At 43.5% G+C, this 26,390-nt stretch overlaps 1 protein-coding gene across 4 annotated transcripts in view; it reads left to right on the top strand.

Moving 5' to 3' along the window:
• The window catches only part of LOC126106899 (nuclear RNA export factor 1-like), a 299,293-nt gene that overhangs the window by 10,165 nt on the left and 262,738 nt on the right, over positions 1–26,390 (top strand). For 2 of the 4 annotated variants that reach the window (XM_049913313.1, XM_049913314.1), the window contains exon 3: positions 21,024–21,173. The exons of the other annotated variants lie outside the window; for them this stretch is intronic. In XM_049913313.1, the coding sequence (XP_049769270.1) occupies positions 21,024–21,173 (150 nt within the window). The remainder of the gene's footprint in view (positions 1–21,023; positions 21,174–26,390) is intronic. 4 annotated transcript variants of the gene reach the window in all.

The raw sequence follows: 26,390 nt of genomic DNA, 5'->3' as shown, positions 1-26,390 counted from the left end.
AATCAGTCCATTTTCCTTAACGATTTGAAGATGTCTTGTTCTTGCAAATGACTTAGTTGACATGTCGGTGAGCATCTGCTCCATTTCGAGCTTTGTCGGCTAAGGTCTAGATCGAGGAGCAATAAAAGTTTATAATCCTCAGTTACAGCAATGTTTTGCCCTTTCTTTTGAACACACTACTTCGAAACACGTTGTCTGCCTTCTGCTTTCTCATTGACTGAGTAACACAAACAGCTGAGCCACATTCTTTTGTTCCCATTATACCTCATGGAAAGCACTGACAACAATCCTCCACAAAGTACATAACTACACTGCGTACCCTGTTCCAGACTTTTACCACTTTTTGTTTGTCTTTTCTCTAGTAGAATGGAAGTCTGATATCATTATGTTTTTGTTCTTCCACTGTAGTCAGCTGCACCTTTGTTACCACAATAAAGTTTGATGGGATCATTTTCAGGGCAGGGAGAGATCTCCCTGTACCCAGACTGCCTCGTGACAAGCTGAGGGCAGACCCATATATTCAGTTTCAGTAGTTGACTTAGGTACTCTAGGTTGTTTCTTGCTGCTCTGGAAGTAACTTTTTCTTGTAATTTAAACAGAAACCAGTGACTGACTTTCTGTCCTCTTTGCCTCCTGATAGTCTGCTTCAGTATATCCTGTGACTCTTGGTTCTCTTCCCTAAAAAATTGCAACTCCAGGCTATTAGTCCCTTTCAAATATTTCACGATTCTTTAAACTGCCTGTCAGTCAGGCATGCTTGAATAATTGTTGTGGTGGCTTACAACTCTGATTGCATCTCTGAGATCAGGTACGATTCTGAGATGTGCGTTCATCAGACCGTGTATGGCTTCTTTGCGTGGAATATTTCTCACGGCATTTCTCTCTCGGTCTGTCTTGGAGCTCACGTCATGTGTAAGTACTTCATTGTTGTCCGAGAGTGTCAGCACTTTATTGCAATGCCTTATGTTGTATTTATTTAATAATTGTTCTATTTATTGAGATTGATCCATCCGTAATAGCCCCCTTGTGCGTTCTTTTGTTTCCCTGATGCCCAAGCAATTTGATTCTTGGTTGTCACTGAAAATTAACATCTCATTGGCATAAATTGTAACGATTAATACATTATGTAATTTCCATGATTCTTTTGATAAATACATGGATCTTCTGTACTACCTGTAAAATTCAAGAGTGCTTCACGTAGCTTAATGTTCCAGTTGCTGTTACTGTGTTTTAATCTGTAAACTGCTTTCTTAAACCTCATTATCCATTTGTCCCTAACAGTTCTAATGTCAAAATCAACGTCTGGGACTCTTGACATAAATCTCCTCATTCAGATTGGCTTGTAAGAATGCTGCAGTAATGCCTAAGTGTTCCAAACAAATAACTTAACACTTAGGCGCCAACGCCCGTAAAAATACGGGCGTGCGCGACCTGCACAAAAGTCCGGCGCCCGTAATTTTATGGGTGCATGTTCTCATTCTTCCCCTTCTTTCCTTTGTGTGTTCTTACGGCTCCCGCTTGTCTGGGAGGTGCTGCATGGACTGTAGTTCGAGTATTGGTCACTAGATAGTGCGGGCATTCTGTGGAAGGGTGTGCTTTCCTTTTTATTTGTCGGGTTTTGTAAGCAGCGATTTTGTCCCGCGCAGTCTCAGTAGCGTCGACATCGCGAAGCGTGGCTTGACGGACGAAGAAATTGCTCGCGAGTTATATCGTGATTTAGAAGAAATTGATGTTGATTTGTCAGAGGAAGATATTGTAGATGACTCTGATGATGATGTGGATTATGTTCAAGAAGAAGTTTCTGGCAGTTCAGGTAAAGAATTCTGACAACAAAACATCTATAATTTTTGTTCATATTTTCACTGAAAAAACTCTCAGTACGTAATTATGATTTTATTTGCAAATACTACTCTTCTGATAGACACAGAAGAAGAGAGCAGGTGTCCAAGCAGTTCAGCAACAAGTAATCCCGTCAGTATTGTGCCTGAAGAACGAGCGAGACTGACGGTTAGGGGGAAGCCGAGACGTATGCGCCACACTGATTCTGAGGAAGGTTGGACGACTACTGATCGTGCACCAGATATCGATCTATTCTCAGGACAATTTGGAATATGCAGTGTTGTCAGTTTAGACCAGAACAGTGCACCTCTAGAATTTTTTTCATATTTCCTGACAGACAATATGATGAAACATATAAAGGAACAAACTAATCTGTATGCTCAACAATGCATCTGGAAATTATGAAGCACAAATTCCCTTTCACTCACCTGCTCATGATCAAAGTGGAAAGGAGTTACACTTATGGAAATAAGGAAGTTTCTGGCAAAGTGTGGCAAAAAGACAGAAGCTACCAGTGTAGTGAATGTAAAGTAGCATTGTGCAAAATGCTGCGCTTCAAAATTTACCACACAAAGAGCAAAATTGCATCCTAAAATAGTTACAGGAGGTTACTGTAGATGAGACATACTGTATCCATCATAATTACAATTTTTGTGTAAAATAAAAAAAAGTTTCTTCTAGAAAATACAGTGAATATACCTTTGACCAATTTTTTCTTTTTTCAAAAACAATGTTATAATAATAACGCTTGTCAGAAGTATGTATTAATTCAAGATAAAGGTATTATAAATGGTTTTAAACAAGAAAGTCTAGGTTTTTCAATAAGAGTAATTTTATTGCTGTAACTGAAACCTTTCATGAGTTGTAGTAGTTTAAAATATGTTAAAATCAGCCAGTCTTTATGGTAGACACCCGCGCGCAATGGCTCAGGACCCAAAGTGTTAATGAAATATAGAGGATCACTAAGACATAAGTCTCTTTATGGTTTAAACTATTAGTTTGTGCACAACCTTTAACTATTAGCCATGGATGTACCAAAAAATTGTGTCTTTCGGCCTCGTATCGCTAGCAGTCGAGATGACGGGCATCTTATCCGCATGGCTGTAATGGATCGTGCAGGCACATCTCGATCCCTGAGTCAACCGATGGGGACGTTTGCAAGACAACAACCATCTGCACGAACAGTTCGATGACGTTTGCAGCAGCACGGACTATCAGCTCGGAGACCATGGCTGCGGTTACCCTTGATGCTGCGTCACAGACAGGAGCGCCTGCGATGGTGTACTCGGTGACGAACCTTGGTGCATGAATGGCAAAACATCATTTTTTCAGATGAATCTAGGTTCTGTTTACAGCATCATGATGGTCACGTCCGTATTTGGTGACATCGCAGTGAACACACACTGGTAGTGTGTATTAGTCATCGCCATACTGGTGTATCACCCGGCGTGATGGTGTGGGGTGCCACTGGTTACATGTCTTGGTCACCTCTTGTTCCCATTGACGGTACTTTGAACAGTGGACGTTACATTTCAGATGTGTTACGACCTGTGGCTCTACCCTTCATTCGATCCCTGTGAAACCCTACATTTCAGCAGGATAATGCACGACCGCATGTTGCAGGTCCTGTACGGGCCTTTCTGGATACAGAAAATGTTCGACTGCTGCCCTGGCCAGCACATTCTCCAGATCTGTCACCAATTGAAAACGTCTGGTCAATGGTGGCCGAGCAACTGGCTCGTCACTATACGCCAGTGACTACTCTTGATGAACTGTGGTATCATGTTGAAGCTGCATGGGCAGCTGTACCTGTACACGCCATCCAAGCTCTGTTTGACTCAATGCCCAGACGTATCAAGGCCGTTATTACGGCCAGAGGTGGTTGTTCTAGGTACTGATTTCTCAGGATCTATGCACCCAAACTGCGTGAAAATATAATCACATGTCAGTTCTAGTATAATATATTTGTCGAATGAGTACCCGTGTATCATCTGCATTTCTTCTTGGTGTAGCAATTTTAATGGCCAGTGGTGTATTTTCTTTAAGTATCCCATCTCTCACCACTATTAATTTTCATTAGTTGGGTTTAAATAGCCAATATGCCCTGCTCTGTTCACAATATCATACCAGCACTCATTCAGTTTCCTTCGTATCCCATTTATGCCCTCTTGCTTTAGGATGATGAATGAATGCCTTGCTGGCAAATATTGTTAAATACTGAAGGTTTTTTTTCCTTCCAGTAAATGCGTCTTTGACTTTAATGACTTTGGTAAGCCTTCATCAGATAATAAACATGAATATTCTCTTATACATATCTGATGTTCCATTTTGTTCCAGAGTTTAGGGTTTCTAGTTCTTTGGACACATATTCCTTCCCATTCACTGTGCATAAGACACAAGTTTTACAGTCAGCTCATTTTTCTACTAGCTTCTTGAAATTTCTAATACTTTCTGGTATTTGATTTTGTCACTTAGTATGTACAAAAATATCTCCCTTGAATAATGATTTATTAGAGTCAGGAAATATCTGGCACCTTCAGTTGTTCTTGTTTCCACAAGTCAGAATTTATTAATTCAACGATACCTTTTCATCGCGACTCGGAGGGTTGGAAAGGTAATCTTGCCTGTTTACCTTCCAAGCACGCTACATGTGGAAAGTCAGTAGTTCCTTTATAATTAATACCATTGGCCAGTCCATTCTCTCAAGGCTTAAATGTCGTAATCTCCTATTCCACTTCCTCGCATCATTTAATAGTGATACAGACTTGTGTTTAACTGAACAGTTATATGATTGATCCAATTTGTATATGCTATTATCAAGCATTGCTGTTGCAAGTAAATTCATTTGCGTCCTGTAAATGGAACAATCTCATTTATCAAAGTGATGGAAAGTACCTTTTCAACTATGTTACTTACAGGAAGGAAATTTGTACGCAAATGTGGCACTTAAAGAACATTTGTTACTTCAAGCTTTTGTCTTTTCCTTCAGTGGGCAAATTCTCATTATTCACCACTATCACTTGTGAAATGAACATTAATCTACATGAATTCATTTCACATGGGAGTTTAGACGTGTGCCGAAGCATTTGAGTGAATATACTAGTCATGTATGGCTTTACCTACTACAGTGAAGAATGTCTTGTAATTTGTAGTCCCTTTTGATTACACAAGGAGTTCATAGCAACTGTACAAGCTCATTTTGTAAGCAAAGAAACTGGCTGAATGATCAATCTTTTACTTCATACACTACCAGTTTTGGAACACTTAAAGTTTCATCATCTAGTGTAACAAATAAAATCACTTAACCATAAGAGGTCATACTCACCCCAACATTGTCATGGAATAAAAGTTGTGTGTCCAAAGAATACATAAATTCCCTAAAAACTGTTCCTCCATGCCACCGGACTGGGAACACTAACTGGGAAACCTTAGTTGCTTAACAAAGCACAGTGCTCTCCCCAGGCCTTTGAAACTGTTAATATCTCATCAACATATATAGTTAGTTTTTGCACGAAATCATCTCCTAATGTTTTGTCTACAACTCATAAGAACACAAGTACAGGGTATACAATTCAAAAGGAAGTACTTTTAAGTTGTAAGACTTAACTTCAATTAGAAATGCAGCACATTGCGTCAAGTCATCATTTAATGGCACATGCCAGTATCCTGTCTTTAAGTCTGTTGAATGGAAGAATTGGGCTTGTTCAAATCTGGACAGCAGTTCTTCAGTACCGACCAGACTCTCTCTCTTGATTTCTTTATTTTTTTTCTTTTTCTTCTTTTTTATGTATTTGTAGTCTGAGCATCGAGTATGAGGTGTATGTCCCAGGCTGATTTTCTTACAACTAACTGTGGATTACTGTACACACACATGCTGTGTCCATAATCCCATTTGTAACCATATTTTTGGACATCCCCATGCACTGCTGATCCTAAATTCATAGGTACTGGATAAAGCTTACAAAAGAACTGTGTGGCATCCTTCACTTTAAATGTGCGTATGTACTCTACAATAATTTCTGGTTTATCAGAAAATACTTCTTTGTATCTATCTAAAATATCATGTAACTCTTGTTCTTTTTGGAGTTTAAGAGATTTGACTGCCAAGACTTCAGCAGTAATTGCTTCAGAAGTTCTTCAGCATCTCCCATTGTATTATCAATGGCCAATACTTAAGCTGTAGCTAGAAGATGAACAAGATCAATTTGCAAATCCCCCTTCATTTTAACTAAATCAACTACAGAATTAGGTGTACTTGCAGTTGAGTCAGTTCTCTCTTGCACGTTCTGCTCAACTAGTTGATTTATTCATTCCTCCAAACTAGCTATAGTAGAGTTGAGACTAATCATTACATTTGAATCCTTAATTTGCTGTAATATGTCTGGACCATACCTGTCCCCCCCCCCCCCCCCCCCCCCCCCAAGAGGGCTCTTATCTTTTTTGTAAATACGTGCTTGGCCAACACAGGACTCTAGGCCTTGCAGCGCTACTTCTCTTTCTGTGCTGCAAGTCTGTTCTCCTACTATTCAGTAATACACCCAAATCCCAGCACAGTAGACATCCATTGTGTGGGGGTAATCAAGTAGCTGCAGAGTCCATTGTACACGAACACTCCTCGTGACCTTCCTTCCGTCTGAGCTGCAGGCTGAACCATTCCCCCCAAATTCACTGCACAGCACCATTTTCCAAAGGAGAAAGAAAACCCAAGTATACGAGACTCTCGACCAACTCCTGTGTCGGGAGGCCGAGAAGAAATACGATCATTCACATCCTGTACCTATGATGATGACATTTATTATGGCTGCAACGAAATCATCCTCTCTCGTGATGTTACCCTCGCCCTTTGTGCCTTTTATGTCAGGCCCTTGGGGCTGTTTGACTACAGCTTCTCCCATGGTGGTTGGGACCCCTTCCTACTGTTTTCCCCCACACCCACTTTGGGGGCATTGGCTCCCCACCCACCAGGGGCCTTGATCCTCAATCCCCAGCATCATCCTCCAGTAGAATTGCAGTGGTTTTTTCCCCCACCTGGCTGAGTTATGACAACTCTTAAGCATTATTACACCTGCTTTTTGCGTTGTCTTTCAGGAAACCTTGTTTTGTGCAATGCGGGCCCACTCCCTTCGTGGCTGTCGGGAGTATTACAAAAATGTAATGACTGTAACAGGATGTCAGGTGGACTCTGCATCTATGTCCTTACTTCTGTACATAGCGAATCTGTACCCCTTCAAACACCTTTAGAAGTGGCGGCTATCAGGATAAAGACAATGCAGGAAATTATCATCTGAAATATGAAATATCTACCTTCCTCCAGATGCTGACTGGCTGCACTAATATTTCAACGCCCTCCCCCCCCCCCCCCCCCCCCCCCCAACCTTTGCTGCCTTTGGGTGATTTCAATGCCCATAACCCTTTGTGGGGCTGAACCGAGATTACTGGCTTTGCTAAAGATGTTGAGGATCCACTAATTCAAATTAGCCTTTGCCTCCTAAATACAGGTGCCTCGACTCGTTTCATTGAGCCACATGGCACATATTAGGCCATTGATTTCTCAGTTTGCAGTCCTGAGCTTCTACTATTCATCTATTGCAGTGCTCATAATGACTTGTGTGGTAGTGACCACTTCCCTCTCTTACTGTCACTCCCCCAGCATCACTCACCTGAACGCTTGCCCAGATGGGTACTTATTGGGGCTGACTGGGATTCTTTCACCTCTGCTATCACTGTTGGATCTCCATCGCATGGAAGCATCGACAAGGTGATCCAGACCATTACTACTACCACTGTGTCTGCAACTGAATCTGGAATCCCTTGTTCGTCAGTTTGCCCCCGGCGGAAGACAGTGCCTTGGTAGTTGCCAGAAACCGCAGTAGCCGTTAGTGGTCGTAGGTGGACGCTACAGTGTTATAAGCAGCACACACCACTGAATCATCTCATTGCCTTCAAACAGCTCCGTACCCAGGTCTCTCAATAAATCAAACAACAGAAGTGGGAGTGTTGCGACAATACCTCACCACCATTGATCTACTAACCTCTACTACCCAGGTTTGGACCAAGCTCAGATACCTTTATGGACATCAGACATCTGCAGGTCTACCTGGGATTTCCCCATATGGTGCTGTTTATACTGAGTCAGATGCAATCGGGGAGCGTTTTTGGTGAATATTATGATCGAACTTCTGTGTCTGAGAATTACCATCCCACCTTTCATACCCTAAAACAGCGGGCAGAACATCAACATCTGTCTTTTGCTACACGCAACCCTTAGCCGTATAATGCTCCATTCACTGAGTTGGTATTTCTCAGTGCCCTTGCAGATTTCCTGACACATCCCCTGGGCCAGACAGCATCCATCACCAAATCTGTCAAGTGGGTTACCAGTCCACTACTTGCCGTCTTCAACCGCATCTGGCTTGATGGTGAATTCCTGTCACAATGGCAATAAAGTATCATCATTCCAGTTCAAAAACCTGGTAAGAACCCACTAGATGTGGATAGCTTATGTCCTATTAGCCTCAGTAACATTCTGTGCAAGCTGCTTGAATGTGTGGTGAGCCGTCAGTTGTGCTCGCTGGTCGAGTCTCGGGGCCTTCTGGCTCTGTCTCAGGGTGGTTTTGCCAAGGTCGCTCCACCACTGACAACTTGTTATACATGGAGTCTGCTATCAGAACAACTTTTCCCGCTGTAATCAACTTATTGACATCTTTTTTGACCTGAAGAAAACCTATGATACCACTTGGCTACACTACAGCCTCACTAATCTGTGCCAGTGGGATCTCAGGGGCCCGCTCCCAATTTTTATACAGAATTTTTTGTCGCTCCACACTTTCAGTGTTCGACTTCACAGTTCCCCCCCATGTCCAAGAGAATGGGATCCCGCAGGGCTCTGTACTGAGCATCCCACTCTTTTCGGTGGCCATTAATGGTCTCGAAGCAGCAGTCAGGTCCTCAGTAATCACCCTTCCTATATGCTGACAACTTTTGTATTTGCTTCTGCTCATGTGCTTTTGGTGTGGCTGAATGTCAACTGCAGGCAGCCATACCAAAGGCACAATCATGGGCACTCACCCCCTGACTTTCAGTTTTCAGCACCAAAACTTGCGTCATGCACTTCTGTCGTCATTGTACTGTCCACCGACATCCAGAACTTTACCTCACTGACCAACTACTTAACGTAGTGGATATGTATCACTTTTTAGGACTGATTTTCGATGCCCGCTTAACTTGGCAATCCCATCTTCGTCAGCTTAGGCAAATTTGCTGGTGGCATCTTAACATTCTCTGATGTCTGAATCTCACTGACCGGGGTACAGTTTGCCCTACATTGTTGCAACTGTACAAAGACCTTGTACAGTCCCATCTCAATCTCAATTATGGGAGCCTGGCGTATGGTTCAGCGTCACCCTCAGCATTGCAGATGCTGGATCCTTTACACCACTGTGGAGGTTGACTTGTGACGGGAGCTTTCCGAACGAGCCCAGTGAACAGTCTACTCATGGTAGCTGGGTTTCCACCATTGCAGATCAGGCAACAACAGCTGTTTGCAATTATACTGCGCATATTCGCAGTTTGGCTAAACATCCAAATTACCGTTTCCTTTTTCCTAACATGGCAATCCATCTCCCATGACAGTGGTCCATATCAGGTCCCCCTGTGTGGCCAGGGGTTAGAATAGGCCTGAGGTATTCCTGCCTGTTGTAAGAGGCGACTAAAAGGAGTCTCACACCTTTTGGCCTTTATGTGATGGTCCCCCGTAAGGTTTGACCTTCATTTTTCAAAATTTTCTTGAAGACTGAGCCAATTGGGGAAGGGTGCCTTACATGGTGCAACGTGTCCGTTGTGCATTGATATCTTTAGCCCACTTCCTCATTGTAGCGTTGCAGTCCCACTCGTGACTTCTGCATTTCGAATTGCTCCTCCAATACTGGAGTTCCTGAGAGGAACCTACAGGGAGCCAATCACAAGGCGCAGTCATGGGCTCTAGCCCACGGCTCCCAGTTTTCAGATGCAAAGTCGTGTGTCCTGCACTTCTATCGCTGTCGTACCATTAATCTGGAACCTGAACTTTATCTTAATGATGATCCGCTCACTGTAGTGGAGATGTATCGATTCTTAGAACTGGTTTTTGATGCCCGATTGACTTGGCTACCTCACCTTCATCAGCTTAAGCAGGAGTTCTGGCACACCTCAATATTCTCCGCTGCCTGAGCAACACCAACTGCGGTGCAGATCACTCTATGCTGCTGCAGCGCTACCGAGCTCTTGTTGAATCCCACCTTGACTATCGGAGTCTGGTTTACGGTTTGCATTTACTTAACCCAGTGCATCATTTTGGCGTTTGCCTAGTGACGGGAGCTTTTAGAACAAGTCCAGTGAACAGTGTCCTGGTGGCGGCCGGAGTCCCTCCGTTGTGTGTCCGACATGCGTAACTGCTTGCCAGTTATGTTGCACACATTTATAGTTCTTCTGAGCTTCTGAATTACCATCTCCTTTTCCCACCCATGGCAGTTCTCCCCCATTGGCGGCCCATGTCAGGGCTCACGATTGCGGTTCGCACGTGATCCCTTCTCTCCGAATTGGAGTACTTCTCTTTACCATCTCTACTTGAGGTCCATTCCTGTACACCTCCATGGTGTACACCTTGGCCGAAACTTTGTCTGGACCTTTTGCATGGCCCTAAGTACTCCATTAACCCCGCCGCTCTCTGCTGGCGCTTCCTCTTGATTCTTGATGTGTTCTGGGGCTCTGAAGTCATTTACACCGATGGCTCAATGGCTGATGGTAATGTTGGCTTCACCTATGTCCACAGAGGCCATATTGAACAGCATTCCTTGCCCAGTGGCCACAGTGTATTCACTGTAGAGCTTGTGGCCATATCTCATACACTTCAGTACATCCATTCCTGTTCTGGTGAGTCATTCTTTGTGCTGACTCCCTGAACAGCGTACAAGCTATCAACCAGTGCTACCCTCGCCGTCCTGTGTTAGCAAACATCCAGGAGTCTATCTCTGCCCTGGAACGGTCCAGTCGTTCTGTGGTGTTTGTGTGGGCACCAGGACACATTAGAATCCCAGGCAACGAACTTGCTGACAGGCTGGCCAAACAGGCTACGTGGAAACTTTTCCTGGAGATGGGCATCTCTTAAACTGACTTTTGTTCTGTCTTACATCTACATTTATACTCTGCAAGCCACCCAATGGTGTGTGGCGGAGGGCACTTTACGTGCCACTGTCATTATCTCCCTTTCCTGTTCCAGTCGCGTATGGTTCGCGGGAAGAACGACTGTCTGAAAGCCTCTGTGCGCGCTCTAATCTCTCTAATTTTACATTCGTGATCTCCTCGGGAGGTATAAGTAGGGGGAAGCAATATATTCGATACCTCATCCAGAAACGCACCCTCTCGAAACCTGGAGAGCAAGCTACACAGCGATGCAAAGCGCCTCTCTTGCAGAGTCTGCCACTTGAGTTTGTTAAACATCTCCGTAACGCTATCACGGTTAGCGAATAACCCTGTGACGAAACGCGCCGCTCTTCTTTGGATCTTTTCTATCTCCTCCGTCAACCCGATCTGGTACGGATCCCACACTGATGAGCAATACTCAAGTATAGGTCGAACGAGTGTTTTGTAAGCCACCTCCTTTGTTGATGGACTACATTTTCTAAGGACTCTCCCAATGAATCTCAACCTGGTACCCGCCTTACCAACAATTAATTTTATATGATCATTCCACTTCAAATCGTTCCGCACGCATACTCCCAGATATTTTACAGAAGTAACTGCTACCAGTGTTTGTTCCGCTATCATATAATCATACAATAAAGGATCCTTCTTTCTATGTATTCGCAATACATTACATTTGTCTATGTTAAGGGTCAGTTGCCACTCCCTGCACCAAGTGCCTATCCGCTGCAGATCTTCCTGCATTTCGCTACAATTTTCTAATGCTGCAACTTCTCTGTATACTACAGCATCATCCGCGAAAAGCCGCATGGAACTTCCGACACTATCTACTAGGTCATTTATATATATTGTGAAAAGCAATGGTCCCATAACACTCCCCTGTGGCACGCCAGAGGTTACTTTAATGTCTGTAGACGTCTCTCCGTTGATAACAACATGCTGTGTTCTGTTTGCTAAAAACTCTTCAATCCAGCCACACAGCTGCTCTGATATTCCGTAGGCTCTTACTTTGTTTATCAGGCGACAGTGCGGAACTGTATCGAACGCCTTCCGGAAGTCAAGAAAAATAGCATCTACCTGGGAGCCTGTATCTAATATTTTCTGGGTCTCATGAACAAATAAAGCGAGTTGTGTTTCACACGATCGCTGTTTCCGGAATCCATGTTGATTCCTACATAGTAGATGCTGAGTTTCCAAAAACGACATGATACTCGAGCAAAACACGTTCTAAAATTCTACAACAGATCGACGTCAGAAATATAGGTCTATAGTTTTGCGCATCTGCTCGACGACCCTTCTTGAAGACTGGGACTACCTGTGCTCTTTTCCAATCATTTGGAACCTTCTGTTCCTCTAGAGACTTGCGGTACACGGCTGTTAGAAGGGGGGCAAGTTCTTTCGCGTACTCTGTGTAGAATCGAATTGGTATCCCATCAGGTCCAGTGGACTTTCCTCTGTTGAGTGATTCCAGTTGCTTTTCTATTCCTTGGACACTTATTTCGATGTCAGCCATTTTTTCGTTGGTGCGAGGATTTAAAGAAGGAACTGCAGTGCGGTCTTCCTCTGTGAAACAGCTTTGGAAAAAGGTGTTTAGTATTTCAGCTTTACGCTTGTCATCCTCTGTTTCAATGCCATCATCATCCCGGAGTGTCTGGACATGATGTTTCGAGCCACTTACTGATTTAACGTAAGACCAGAACTTCCTAGGATTTTCTGTCAGGTCGGTACTTAGTATTTTACTTTCGAATTCACTGAACGCTTCACGCATAGCCCTCCTTACGCTAACTTTGACATCGTTTAGCTTCTGTTTGTCTGAGAGGTTTTGGCTATGTTTAAACTTGGAGTGAAGCTCTCTTTGCTTTCGCAGTAGTTTCCTAACTTTGTTGTTGTACCACGGTGGGTTTTTCCCGTCCCTCACAGTTTTACTCGGCACGTACCTGTCTAAAACACATTTTACGATTGCCTTGAACTTTTTCCATAAACACTCAACATTGTCAGTGTCGGAAAAGTAATTTTCGTTTTGATCTGTTAGGTAGTCTGAAATCTGCCTTCTATTACTCTTGCTAAACAGATAAACCTTCCTCCCTTTTTTTATATTCCTATTAACTTCCATATTCAGGGATGCTGCAACGGCCTTATGATCACTGATTCCCTGTTCTGCACTTACAGAGTCGAAAAGTTCGGGTCTGTTTGTTATCAGTAGGTCCAAGATGTTATCTCCACGAGTCGGTTCTCTGTTTAATTGCTCGAGGTAATTTTCGGATAGTGCACTCAGTATAATGTCACTCGATGCTCTGTCCCTACCACCCGTCCTAAACATCTGAGTGTCCCAGTCTATATCTGGTAAATTGAAATCTCCACCTAAGACCATAACATGCTGAGAAAATTTATGTGAAATGTATTCCAAATTTTCTCTCAGTTGTTCTGCCACTAATGCTGCTGAGTCGGGGGGTCGGTAAAAGGAGCCAATTATTAACCTAGCTCGGTTGTTGAGTGTAACCTCCACCCATAATAATTCACAGGAACTATCCACTTCTACTTCACTACAGGATAAACTACTACTAACAGCGACGAACACTCCACCACCGGTTGCATGCAATCTATCCTTTCTAAACACCGTCTGTGCCTTTGTAAAAATTTCGGCAGAATTTATCTCTGGCTTCAGCCAGCTTTCTGTACCTATAACGATTTCAGCTTCGGTGCTTTCTATCAGCGCTTGAAGTTCCGGTACTTTACCAACGCAGCTTCGACAGTTTACAATTACAATACCGATTGCTGCTTGGTCCCCGCATGTCCTGACTTTGCTCCGCACCCGTTGAGGCTGTTGCCCTTTCTGCACTTGCCCGAGGCCATCTAACCTAAAAAACTGCCCAGCCCACGCCACACAACCCCTGCTACCCGTGTAGCCGCTTGTTGCGTTTAGTGGACTCCTGACCTATCCAGCGGAACCCGAAACCCCACCACCCTATGGCGCAAGTCGAGGAATCTGCAGCCCACACGCTCGCAGAACCGTCTCAGCCTCTGATTCAGACCCTCCACTCGGCTCTGTACCAAAGATCCGCAGTCAGTCCTGTCGACGATGCTGCAGATGGTGAGCTCTGCTTTCATCCCGCTAGCGAGACTGGCAGTCTTCACCAAATCAGATAGCCGCCGGAAGCCAGAGAGGATTTCCTCCGATCCATAGCGACACACATCATTGGTGCCGACATGAGCGACCACCTGCAGATGGGTGCACCCTGTACCCTTCATGGCATCCGGAAGGACCCTTTCCACATCTGGAATGACTCCCCCCGGTATGCACACGGAGTGCACTTTGGTTTTCTTCCCCTCCCTTGCTGCCATATCCCTAAGGGGCCCCATTACGCGCCTGACGTTGGAGCTCCCAACTACCAGTAAGCCCACCCTCTGCGACTGCCCGGATCTTGCAGACTGAGGGGCAACCTCTGGAACAGGACAAGCAGCCATGTCAGGCCGAAGATCAGTATCAGCCTGAGACAGAGCCTGAAACCGGTTCGTCAGACAAACTGGAGAGGCCTTCCGTTCAGCCCTCCGGAATGCCTTTTGCCCCCTGCCACACCTTGAGACGACCTCCCACTCTACCACAGGTGAGGGATCAGCCTCAATGCGGGCAGTATCCCGGGCAACCACAGTCGTAGTCCGATCGGGGGATGCGTGGGACGAGCTGGCCGTCCCCGACAAACCCCCATCCGGACCCCCACAGTGATGCCCATTGGCAACAGCCTCAAGCTGTGTGACCGAAGCCAACACTGCCTGAAGCTGGGAGCGAAGGGATGCCAACTCAGCCTGCATCCGAACACAGCAGTTGCAGTCTCTATCCATGCTAAAAACTGTTGTGCAAAGAACGTCTGAACTAATCTACAGAGAGCGCAAACAAAATGACACAAAATTGAAATGGTTATTAAAATACAAGATTGCCTAGTAAATGCAGTAATGCTGCCACTTGTGCACTGCTGACACACTGCTCGGCGGCGGAAGGAGACTACGCGATTTAACACTATTCGAGTACTAAAACGCGATGCTACAACTCTCAAATACTATAATACGCCCGAAATTTATGAATTAAACAATGCAAGTACCAAAAACACGCAAAGAAATTAAGAATTAAAATATGTAACAAATGAGTGAGCTAGGAGTATACGACTTGCTGCTGCAGCTGCTTATCCAACGGCGGCAGGGAGCACTTACGCCGCAAGGTTTTTTGGCTTTTGGAGACAGTGGCATCACAGTATGCACAACAAACTGTGTGTCATTAAGGAGACTGCGAATGTGTGGAAGTCTTCCCTGCGGGCTTCTCGCAGGGAATTAGTTGTCCTTTGTTGGCTCCACATTGGCCATATGTGGCTCACACATGGTTACCTCCTCTGTCGTGAGGACCCACCTCAGTGTCGCTGTGGCTCCCAAATGATAGTCTTCCACCTCTTGCTGGACTGCCTACTTTTAGTCAATCTGCAGTGGACTTTTAACTTTCCCAGCACTCTACCTTCGGTGTTGGGCGACAATGCCTCAACAGCAGCTTTAGGTTTACGTTTTATTCATGAGGGTGGTTTTTATCATTTGATCTTAGTCCTTTGTTCCTCTGTGTCCTCCACCCTAGGGCTTTTAGGGTGGAGGTTTTAATGTGTTGCAGAGTGGCTGGATTCTCCTTTTTTATTCTCATGGTCAGCCAGCCATGGTCGTCTGCTTTCTTGTTTTTAATCTCTTCTCACTGTTTCTTGCATGTCTCTATGATTTTCTTGTCCTGTTTTGTCCATTGTAGTGTGTGTTGTCCTTCTGTCATTCTTCTAGTTCTTTCTATTTCCTGTTATTGTGCCATATGCCTTTTTTGTTTTCTTCTTTCCCTTGGGTAATTGTTCTACTGGGAACAAGGGACTGATGACCTTGCAGTTTGGTCCTTTTCCCTTCACTTTTAAACCAACCAACCAGATCAGGGGTTACAATCGCAGTTCATGTCAGGTCTTTTTACACTGAATTCGAGTCTTTCCCTCTCCCACTTTTCATCCGAGTCCACTCATGTCCACGTCCCATGGTCCGTGCCTTGGCCGCAGCTTCATGTGGACCTATCGCAAGGCCCAAAAGACACAGGTCCTCCTGAGGCCCTCCGCCACCAGTTTTTCTCTATTCTTGGCAAAGTCCAGGGCTCATAAATAGTCTACACTGATGGCTTGATGGTCCATTGTCACACTGGCTTCACTTATGCTCACACTGGACATACTGAACAGCCGTCCTTGCTGGATAGCTGCGGTGTTCCACTGCAGAGTCAGCGGCCATATCTCATGTTCTCAGGCATATTTGCTCCTGCGCAGGTGAGTCCTTCCTCATCTGTAGTGAATCCTTAAGCAACCTACAAGCTCTCCACCAGTGCTTCCCTCAACATCTTTTGGTAATGACTATCCATGGGTCTGTTTATCCCCTTGAAAACTGTGGACATTCAGTGGCTTTCATGTGGATCCCAGGCTACCGGTAAACCATCTCTGGAGATCGGGACATTGGAGACTGATCTCCGATCTGTTTTACGCTGTAAAGTTTTCGGGATCTGGAATACCGAGTGGCACACACTAAGTACACCAAATAAATTACATTTTATCAAGGAGACAACCAATGCGTAGAGTTCATCCATGTGAGCCACTCACAGTGACTCTGTTGTCCTTTGCCGGCTCTGTATCGTCCATACTTGGCTGAATCACAGTCACCTCCTCCATCGCGAGGACCTACCCCAGTGTTGCTGCGGCTCTTGATTGACAGTAGTCCATATTTTTTTGGACTGTCCTAATCTAGCCACCTTGAGGCTGTCTTTTAACCTTCCTGACTCATTACCTATGTTATTAGGTGATAATACGTCAATGGCTGATCTACTTTTACCTTTTATTCGAGAGGGGTGTTTTTATCACTCAATCTAAGGGTGGGTGTGTAGCCTTCTCTCTCAGGCCTTTACCCTACTTCAGTTTTAACTCTTCCTCCCTCTCCCTGGTGCTGTCTGACTTTGTGTTCATATTTTTACCATCTGTGTTTCTCTTGGCTTGTGCTTTTAGGTCAGAGATTTTAGTGTGTTGCAGAGTGGCTGGCTCACTTTTAACTTGCTTCTTTCATTGTCTCCTTCTGTGTGGTTATACAGTTCTTTTTATGCATTCTGTTCATTTCAATGATTTTAAATGATAGGATTCATTTGGGGTATGGATTCATCCAAGACCTGTGTGACCTTGGGAAAAGGGACTGATAACCCCACAGTTTAGTCCCTTTACTCCCCAAAACGAACGAACCAACCAACCAACCTACCAACCTTTTCCTCCTGGATTCCTACTCGTCACTGTTGACGCCACTTCCCTACACACCAACATCCCTCATGCCCATGGTCTTATTGCTGTTGAACACTACCTTTTCCAATGTCTTTCAGACTCAAAATCCGCTACCTCGTTCCTCATACTCCTTACTAATTTGATCTTAATCCACATCTACTACTTATTTGAATGGAAGGTACAGGGTGACAATTATTAAACTAGATGAAAAAAATTGTAAATTAGTTACAAATTACGGCATGCACATACTTGATTCAATATTAAACATCACTACAGTTGTTTAGATTTAGGTTATGACATGCTCAGTATGCCTGCAATCATTGGCGACGATGTGGTACTGACAAACAGTGAAATTCTGCATGACCCTCTGATGTGTCAGAACATTGATGCTGTCGATGACCTGAATGGCTGTTTTTGGCTCAGCAATGGTTATAGGGTTATTGCTGCACATCTTGTCTTTAATATAGCTCCACAAAAAGGAGTTGCATGTGTTCTGATCCGGAGAATATGGTGGCCAATTGAGGCCCATGCCAGTGGCCTCTGGGCACCCCAGAGCCAGAATGCAGTCCCCAAAGTGCTCTTCCAGGATGTCAAACACTCTCCTGCTTCGATGGGGTCGAGGCTCCATCTTGCCTGAACCACATCTTGTCAAAATCAGGGTCACATCGGATAACAGGGATGAAATCATTTTCCAGAACCTTCACGTGCCATTCATTAGTCACTGTGCATTCAAAGAATGTCGCACCGATTCTTCCGTGACTGGACATTGCACACCAAACAGTCCCCCATTGAGGGTGAAGAGACTTCTCAATCACGAAATGCGGATTCTCAGTCCCCCCAAAATCTGCCAATTTTCTTATTGATTAACTCGTCCAAATGAAAGTTGGCTTCATCGCCAAACCAAACCAAGCATGCACATACTAATTCGTATTATGCCCCATGGCCAATCGTGCAGTTTGATCATTATAATGCAAACTAATCAGAAGTTATGACGATTTTATTTAATATAGTTTAATAATTGCGACCTTGTATATAAACAAATCTGTGGCACAGCTGTGGGCATTCGCACGTCACCTTCCTATGCCACCAGAAAATCCCTCCCGTACAGCCTGGCCACTCTGGGACAGCGTATCTGCAGTGACAAAAACTCCCTTCTTCAGTATGCAGAAGTTCTCACCGTGGCCTTCACAGACAGGCACTGTCCCCCAGACCTAGTCTGCAAACCTATCTCCTGTACCGTTTCCCCTCACGCTCCCAATCCTCCCACCAACCCCAAGAGCCAGTCACAAAAGTGTGTCCCCTTCATCACCCAATACCACACTGGACTGGAACAATTGAACCGTATTACCCTTGATTACCCATCATTATGGTCTGAAATGAGGTACATCCTACCCAAGAAACTTCCCACCTCTTCTAAAGTGGTGTTCCATCACTCACCCAACCTCCACAACATCCTATTCCATCTCTGTGCCACTCCCAATCCCAAATCCTTGTCACAAGGGTCATATCCCTATGGAAGACCTAGGAAAACCTGCCCAATCCACCTATCCAGCACTTCTTATTTCAGTCCTGTCACAGGTTTATCCGACCCCATCGGGTGCCGGGGCGCCTGTGAAAGCAGCCGTGTCATTTACCACCACTGCTGCAATCATTGCACAGCTTTTTGTATCGGTATGACTACCGACCAGCTGTCCGCCAAGATGTATGGCTGCCGCCAAACTGTGGCCGAGAGCAGAGTAGACCACTGTGTGGCACAACATGCAGCTGAAGACAACACACTTTGTTTCAGTAGCTGCTTCACTACCTGAGCCATCTGGATTCTTCCCTCCACCATCAGCTTTTCTGAACACCACAGGTGGGAGTTATCCTTACAACACATTCTCCCCCCTGAGGCACAACTAGACAAATAAAAAGGCTGGATGCTTTACAAAATTTAACTGGATGAAATTTACAAGCATAATTAACATTTGACAAACAGTGTTGCCTTAGGTAAACATGAGCCAGAACAACATACTATCAAGGAAGGACTAGGTGCATAAAACTGTTAATCAACACAGTAACAGACCAGATATAAGAACATGAAACAATACAATAAATAACTTCATGGAACCCGGAAACTAAAGTTTTAGTTATGGCCCAGGGCCAGTTTCAAACCACAAAGAAGAAAAACTCAACTTTGGCCATTAGTTTCATGGACTAGTTGCAACAGGCACGATATACATACGGACCACCTGGGATGATCACACAACAAGGTGTGTCACCCAATGTATTGGCATCCCTTGTGGATTGCAGGTGTGCAGTCTGCGTAGCATGACCCTCTCAGTGACCAAAGCTCGTACAGTTAACGCAAACGAGGTAGCCGTACACGAGTGAGGGAATACAACTGGGGTAGGAGGCAGACCGAGGATACAAAAACTCATTAGTCGAAGTACACAGAAAAACACGTGCTAACTGCACAGAGGGTAGGCAGAATTAGAACTACAGTAAAAATATTAAATTTTCATTAGCAAAACATAGCACTAAGCCACTATGCTTGGGACTGACACATTTAAACAATCACCTGAGATACCTGGAATTTACTATCTTGAAACCTCAGTATCATGAATGAGCTCACAAAAACAAGAAAATGCAATTACTCTGATAAGTAGACAGCACAATAGATTTTCAGAAATTTTAAACATATAATTTGCAATAAGATCTTAACTAGGTTACAATTTTACATCAACAAGATGTACAATGCCGTGCAGCATGCTACACGTAAAATTCCAAAACTTAAAACAAGGAAAATTAAGCTTCAGTAGCTTACAGTTTATCACAGTTCCAGCAGTGAGCCTACAAGTAAATAACATATCAGATACACCTAGGAGAACAACCTTCTAGTGACATAACTGTTGTTTAAAGTTAACAGTCCACATGAGCAATAGTGGAACACATCAGGTTTTCCATCAGTTTCAGTACAAATAAGTATATGAATTTAAAACAAATCACTCACACACAAGCTTAACCGTGTCAGATTGCACATAGCCAGAGCCGATGTATGTGAAGACAGTCTTTTAAAATACAGCCTCAAGCTAGCTCCCAACTATGCTGCCTATACACATGCAGCAGGAAGCAATAACAATGCTCGGATCCAGAGTTCGTATCAGTAATTGCTTCACTTCCAGGAGATCAGCTTTGTTCTCTGTAAATTTGGTGTTAATGGACAAACTACTGGCCAACGTGGGACTAAAATAGGGCATAACCGTAATGCTGAGAGACCCCACAGCCCTCTGGGCTACCATCGGTGTGCACTTCCTTGTAAGTCTTCTAGCCAAGTTTGATGCACTCGTCTCACTGCCCAATGCCAAATCCCCCTCGCCTTCAGCTCCAGAGTGCCACGTAACCACACTGCGTGACACCAAACTCGTGATACGCAAGCAGCTATGGAAAACTTGAGAAGAGCTGTCATGGCTCATATATGTCCTGACAAAAATGTCTGTTTCTTTTTCTTCCTTTCTTTTTCTTTTCTTCCTTTTCTTTCTTTTTTTTAAAAAAAATATTTTTTTCTGATATCTAAGAGTGCTAGGAAGTTGCAAAATAGGTTTTATTAATCCTGATCCAGTCATTACCAAACAGAGTGTTGTCATTATCAGCCCAATTGCACCTTTCCTTAGCCACTGAAAGTATTAATTAGTCCTTCATTCTTGGCAGCGTGCCAGGAGACCCACAGTCAGCACCATTTCCAGAGCAAGGCACGATACGTCCCCCACGTGTGCGCAGGTCAAGAGGACGTAAAAGTCGTCGGAAGCTAAAAGCAAGAAAGTTGCAAGAACACCTACTTAAGGACGAAATGTATCAAAGGTATGTGAATTCTCCTACTTCTCACATTCCACTCGTCTGCCTGTGAGAAGAAGCCTTTCTCTCGGCCTGTGGTGGCAAACGCACACTGTAGTCACAGTGTCATTTCATCCGAGTAGCATTACAAAGAAATGACTGCTACAGAGCAAAGTCTGCCTTAATGCATGTTATGTGCAACACAGTTGCCGCCTGCTCGTCTCACTCATGTTTGGCAACAGAGTTCTTGCCGCTACTTTGCTACAGTATCGTAGGGTCTCGGAGGTCTGCGAACAGGTGCCGAAATAAAGATACTGTTTGCCTGAAGGCTTTCAAATTCTGCCAGCTTAAGACTGGAGCTGAGGTTGAGGTTGTTTGAGCTAGAAATTTTGGAAGTATAATTTGTCGAATAATAAGTGAAAGTCTCATAGATATCACACCATTTCATCTCAATTTAATTTCTCGTCATGAGTCACCTTAAATGAAATATCTGTATCTTGTTTTGAAAAACTTGCAGCTGATTCTGGTGGCAAAGATAGTTGAGACATCAATACAGCAGAACCGGTAAACAAAATAGCTGCTTTCTATGTCTGGATGAAAAAGCTGATAAGAGCATTGGCAGTGCATTCCATTTGGAGATTTGGAAGGTTTTTCAAATAATAGCTTTAGAAGTGTTTGTCCAAACATAAAAATAGCTTTGAGGATATTTATGACAGTCTTAGCGACTTATAACAGGACGGTGGTGGCGTGGCTGTATTACAGTGATAACTGCCACCACTCTCAGTTCCGTTAACTAAGAAACAAATATAATACAGTGATTGTTAATTGAAGGAAATGGATCATATCAGGTATTACAAAAGATAGTTATTGTTAGTGGAATGTGAACAGTATGATTTATTGCCGTAAGTACAATTCAGAGCGAACACCTCTGAATATGCACACGTAATTAATATTCCGCAAGCTTCTATACTTTGTCGACTTTTCACACTGGAACTCTCAAACGAATTAACACCGTGCAAATAATTGTATTACTAACGGATTAGCAACGTCAACAAAACAGTGCCGGCCTGCTCATATTCTTAACCCGACTGCACGGTTCACGTGACATAGTACTGCTTACTGACTGCAGAGTGCTGAGTGCCACCTAGCACTGGCACCCGGCAACAACAGTCAGACTTTATTTTAAAACATTATCATCTGGTAGCAGTTACTTTCAAATTCTACCTTGACAAAACCAGAGGTAGCTGCCGTACAGTCACTGCGATTAAGCAGTTCGCCAATTTGACTTTCAAATATTAGAGATAATAGCAAATAACTCAACATGTTATGGTATAGGATCCTTACAGGCTGCAACGTCTTGCCATTGCAGTTTCAGAATATTGAAGATGATAGAAACTGTTTACTATAAATAGAATGTGAAATGATTGCTAAACTGGATCTCGATGACATAATCCGTAAGTTTGCTCCATTCTGAATGAGGAGATGCAAAATAAAATAATAAAATCACAATTTTTGGAAAGGGATATTTCCCTATTCTTTATAGTGCTTTTTCTTTTATTTCGTATTAGTAATTTATGCACTGAGATGTTTCCTGCTGCATTTGGACGGCCTGAGGGGCTTCGTATACTGATTCTGATGCTAATGTGTACAGATTCAGAAATTACTTGGTTATCAGGAGTACATCTCCCTTCTAGATATCTTCTTTCTTCCTTTCATCTCCTGAGCAGTTTGGCCTGTTCTGGGAGTGGAATTTTTATTATCTGTTTCCAGTAAACTATAATGAATAACAGAAGCCACCCTTTGAAGATGTACATATGTTGTTCCAGGAAATACAGTCTCAGAACATCCAGTACAATAACTGTCTGCCATTATGATTAGTAATTGCATCTAGTGTTACAAATCAACAGACAGTTCAGACACAGCTCTTTATCAGGCTTCAGAGCAGACCGACTTTCTTCTCTCCCTTTCGTGACATAGCCTGCTGTTGTCGAGTACGTCACATCTCCAACACGGGGGTGGAGCTGCACGGAATAACGGTGAAACTAGCAGCTGCTGCCGAGTGTGGCCAAACTGCAGCCTCGCCCAATCTCCCAGAAACACTGCATCTTCACACTCTCTTACTTGCACAGACAGTATGAAATCTCTAGACAATATATCTGGCCAGACTTATTAAACCACCTAATAAAAATTAATTGCACATTTGGCGATCATCATTCATCGGTACTATGAGCACTGTGCAACACATCAGTTCACTGAAGTGGTATGTTTCATCCCAGGAACAAATTAAAATCTATTGTTATTATACATCATACTAAAACCAATGTGTAGTAGATGCCATAAAGAATTCAATATAATATTGTTTTACTTTCAACCTTTCTAGTCAGTTTATAATTTTACTTGAATGATACATTTAATTTGTTGTATACAGTATTTTTATCAGTCTAGTTCATTTAAGCAGTATTTTTCAGGAATGCTTCATTTTTGTTAAATTGACTTACAAAAGTATGTGATTATCTAAATCTTTATATAAAAAGTGTCGAAAGCCTTATTATGAGGAGGTTTGTGGGGGACGGGAGTGGGAGGGGGTGCAGCTTTGGCAGGATCAGCCCAGTACAGTTGTCTGACAGTAATGAGTTGTGACTTTTCATGCTTTCCCAACAGATCTGTTGCAAATATGCTTCTCGGGTTTGCCGCCCGATCGTATTGTGTAAATCGCACAGTATTTCTTCGATGCAACTGCTCGACATCATCAGGTGGTGGTAACTGCTGCTGTCACTGCTGCAAGGCGCGACTGATGATAATCGCGTGGCGGTGTCGGAATTTATCATGACGGGAGCAGGCAATACGCGTGCGCGGGAAGACGCTCGTAGTTGGAGGAAGCAGCGCTCCTGGTGCCTCCTACTGGGAGCTACAGAAAGGCCATCCACGCGTGCGCTATGGGCAATAACTGTGCTGCCGGATGCTCCTGCGGTTAAAGTCTGAACTAAATCTCAGCTACGCTTTGCGTCACTTGAGGAAACGGAAGTTCTTGTTTTCCCTGTTTTTGATTTAATGGCAGCCAGTGCTGGATTCCAGGCGGCGCTCAGTTGAAAACCTGCATCCCTGTTGATAAGATTGTCCGCCGTGCAAATATGTATGGCCTCCTTAATAACACAGTCCCAGAAAGATGACTCTGGGGATAAAATTTCCGTCTATTCATAAAGCATACGATGTCGCGTGTCCAGTCCGCTACTGCTGATTTATCAGGTTGCCCCAGGCGTGTACGACGATGATGTTCGACGCGACATTCTTGCACGGTTTGGCTTGTCTGTCCAATATAAGATTTTCCACGTTGGCATGGGATTTTGTACACGCCACATTTTCTGAGGCCAAGGTCGTCTTTGACAGAGCACAATAAATTCCTCAATTTTGGTGGTGGCCGAAAAACACACTTGACGTCGTGCTTTTTGAGGATTCTTTCTATTCTCGAAGACATGCCGCCAAAGTAGGGCAAGAACGCTGTTGCAGTGGGTGCCTTCGCATCTTCATATACATCCCTGCTTTGAGTTTGCTGAGAACGGAATGCACTACTGCGTTGCGCAGGGTGATGGCAACTTGTGGCCTGCAAATATAGCTCTGTATGAGTTGATTTGCGATAGATGATGTCTCCCAGTGTACCATCAGTTCTTCTTCTGACTAAGACGTCCAGGAATGGTAAGATGCCATTCTTTTCCACTTCCATAGTGAACTGTATATTGGGATGTAGCGAGTTCAGATGTCGGAGAAACACAGGTAATGTCTCTAGTCTGTGGGGCCACACCACAAAAGTATCGTCTACATACTGCCAAAAATAAGAAGGTTTGAGACTTGCCAACTGCAGTGCTTTTTCCTCAAAGTCTTCCATAAAATAGTTGGCCGCCATGGGAGACAGAGGACTTCCCATGGCGACACCGTCCAGTTGTTCAAATGAGTTTTCTGCATCTGGTGGAGGCACAAGTGCATACTTCATAGTTTTACAGACAATTCTTTAAATATTAATGGTGACTCTCCTGTTGTCTTTGGCAATTTGGATGAGTCTGCATTCAATTTTCGGGCTGAATGTACTCTTTCATCCACATCTTTCTTGTGGAGGAAGATGATAGTTTTTCCCATTATTTAATACCTGATTTTCATGCCTTATGGATATTTGTAACCTTTCACCTGCTTCTCTCTCTCTCTCTCTCTCTCTCTCTCTCTCTCAGAACAGCATTTTTCTTGTAATAGAACATTTGTAAAGGCAAGTTTTCTATGTCACTTTCTCAGCCCTTAATCTCAAAAATGGAAATGAAAATAGAACAGCCCCTAAAATGTAAATATATAAATGAAATATTGATAGTATGTTTTCTGAATTGATTAAACTTGCTTTACTTGTGTAACATACCTAGATCACATTTTAATGGAAGACAAATGTGTAAGAAGTTAATAATAACACAGCAAAGAACGCATCACAAACAACTGAATCGGTCAGGCAGTGTCGCCACCCAGTTTCAGAGTAAAAGCAATAAATTCATCGAAGCAATGAAGTACAACGATTTTATAAACAGTTTAGAGGCCAGAAAGTATATAACAACATATGACTGTATTCTTTTGGAGCGGTGGAAAGTAGTAATTCTCAAAATTTTTATTTAGACTCTAAACACATTCATACCTCTGTAAGTCTAGTGTCATTAACATAAAAATATATGGTAATTTATGCTAGTTTTTCATTTTGTTTTGTACTTTCTTAGTCGATAAGTCTTAACTTATATTTTACAATTTGCTAAATTTCATATTCTCTCTCTCTCTCTCTCTCTCTCTCTCTCTCTCTCTCTCTCTTGCTCTCGCTCTCACTCTTCTTCTTCTTCTTCTTCTTCTTCTTCTTCATGCAGAAGCTTTTGTTATTGTGAAGGTCCTGTTAGAATGTTGGGTTTTGCATTGATGATGATTTTGTGTTGTTAGTGACATTATCCATTTTGAGTTGTTTCTTGTATTTCCATTGTAGGACTATTGATGACATCAGTGCACCGTTGGCGCTATATTGCAATTTTTACTAATCCCTTATTTTATGTTCCTAATAAAAGTAGTTCTGCTGTGTTAGTCTGGTATGGTATTCCAACCAACAATGTGTATTGTGGACAATTATGGTACATGAAGAATAATTGCTATTTACAGTGCTAACAGAACAAGTTTGTTGTGCAGTGGAACTATAAGGTTGGTGCAGCATTCATCTGATCCACTCACTGGTCA

Source organism: Schistocerca cancellata, chromosome 10 (genome assembly GCF_023864275.1).
Source record: "Schistocerca cancellata isolate TAMUIC-IGC-003103 chromosome 10, iqSchCanc2.1, whole genome shotgun sequence".
NCBI lineage: Eukaryota > Metazoa > Arthropoda > Insecta > Orthoptera > Acrididae > Schistocerca > Schistocerca cancellata.
This window is presented reverse-complemented; position numbering and strand designations above follow the sequence as displayed.